Below are 2,146 nucleotides of genomic sequence, written 5' to 3' on the forward strand. Positions count from 1 at the left end.
AAACGTCGTACAATATTTCTTAATTACATATTCACCTTTTTAATTTTTTAGCGTACCGTAATGACGTAATATCCGAGCATACATAAATTAAATGTACAGCCTAGCAATTCCACAAAACATATCTGATTTAAAAGTGCTTCCATCCGCGCCACGAAACTGTAAATTAAAATCATATTTTTACATATATAAATATTATTTTCTTGAAACTAATTTATATTTGAAAAAAGAAAAAAAGAGTGAGAAAATTTCTAGATTAGCTTAAGAATCAAAAATAAGTATAAAAAATTTTATTTTTGATTCATTAAGTACACACCACACACAGGAATATCAATTAAGACTTAAATTTATGTCCTTTTTTATTTTTATTTATTACCTTAATATTCTCAGGTGATGCTCCACAATGATCGCTAATCGATGTTGTACCGTGCTTTGCTGCTTTCGATCATCCAACTGATCCAACCATCTCATCAATACATTCAACTGACCGCACGCGTGCATCGCGAACACCGCTGCAAGACTACAGGCGCCAACTGTGACAGAATTGACGACGATACTTGAGATGAGCTGCAGCGTTAACGCAATCTCGCCCGCTGGGCTCTTCGTGGTATCAACGAATTTACTGTATGAGGGGCACGGTAACACATGCACCGATACGCTCACATTCCCGATACATTCGAATGTCGGCGTTGTACCCTGGAGTACGCTATGCGAGAATACTCCACCATGCATGAAAATTGCACATAACCCGGCAACAAAACGGCCGACTTTAGCATATTTCAGCATCACCTGCCGGTCCCCGATCTCTATCACCGTCCGCCAGTCGGTTTTCATGTGCTCCACGCAACGATGTATATCGCGTCTGCGAAACAGCAGTGAGAAATAATTCATGCCACCCATGCACCAGTGACTTAATGGACCAATAGCTTTTAATTTTTTCTGTACATCGGTCTCTTCGAATAGGATATTCAAAATACAAGGTATGACCGTATAAGCTATCAACGAGTAGCAGATGATTATCAATATTGTTGAAAACACCTTATCTCTAACTGTTGTCGAGGCTGAACTTGGCCAAGCGCCCACCAATTTTAGAAGCCAACGATTCAATTGAATACTATAATCACTCGCGTCTCGTTGTAACATGACATGATCATTGACAGTCATGATTGCTCATGGAAAGCGCGAATGCTACTGAATCGACTTAAACGCACGTGCAATTGATAGAAAGTAGCGCCTGCGCCAACGAGCAACCAGTAATAGTTAATAATAGGATATTTGTGCGTCTCGTCAGTCGATCGATACTCATGGTGTACGCTGCACGTGGTGTCTCATAAACGATATCTCGTAAATTAAATTTGCTATAACATACGGACATAAATTTATTGTTTTTTAAATATGAAACTTTTATTTGTAATTCAAGTAATAGTATGTAAACTTTATTATATAAGTAATATGTAAACTTCATTGTTGTGTTAGTTAACGTTAGATAACGATCGTTATCTTTCGGGAATATTAAACAGAGGAGAAATTATTTTCTTTTAGAAAAATATCCGTGTAATCTCAAAAAGGCTACTCTCTTATAATCTTATCTCTCCTGTAAGAATATTTTTTTTTATATTAAAATTAAGAATAATTTTCTATTTATTATGTAAATATTTTTAATTACATCGGCAAAAGTTGCGATTGACAATTGCAATAATCTTCACTATCTCCAAATAGTGATATTTTCTCGATAATGTTATTCGATCGAGCTATTATCAAAATAATAGAGCATTTTAATTTGGTAATTCGTTTAGTAATTAGGCATACATGCCTTTTTGCCAACATTTTTACACTAACAAATTAATTAATGTAGATATTTATAAAATTTCTATATAACGTTTTTTATATTTTCAAAAATATGAAAAACAATTAAGAACAATACAAGTTACAAAGCTCAAATCATTAAATGATTTTTTTAAATATAAAATAATTAAGTAGTAGTTTCAATACTACTACTTGTTAAGCCTGAGTCAACTCGCGATCTGTAAATCCAGGTTCAACTTCACCTTCATCTTCATACGCGATTTTTAGCATTTAAGGAGTCTAAAATGATTCTACTTGATGATTAAGAGACTTTTGATCATCAGCACCATTTGAATTCAGTATT

General features: G+C 34.2%; 1 protein-coding gene across 1 annotated transcript; it reads right to left on the bottom strand.

Annotated features, from left to right (window-relative positions):
• Nucleotides 1-369: 369 nt before the first annotated feature.
• On the bottom strand, nt 370-1,161 carry LOC105626553. Its single transcript, XM_012207851.1, has one exon. It carries the CDS (start codon nt 1,159-1,161, stop codon nt 370-372), a length of 792 nt encoding a protein of 263 aa, XP_012063241.1.
• Between the last annotated feature and the right edge of the window lie 985 nt (nt 1,162-2,146).

The sequence above is a fragment of the Atta cephalotes genome (assembly GCF_000143395.1).
Source record: "Atta cephalotes unplaced genomic scaffold scaffold00005, whole genome shotgun sequence".
NCBI classification, from domain to species: domain Eukaryota; kingdom Metazoa; phylum Arthropoda; class Insecta; order Hymenoptera; family Formicidae; genus Atta; species Atta cephalotes.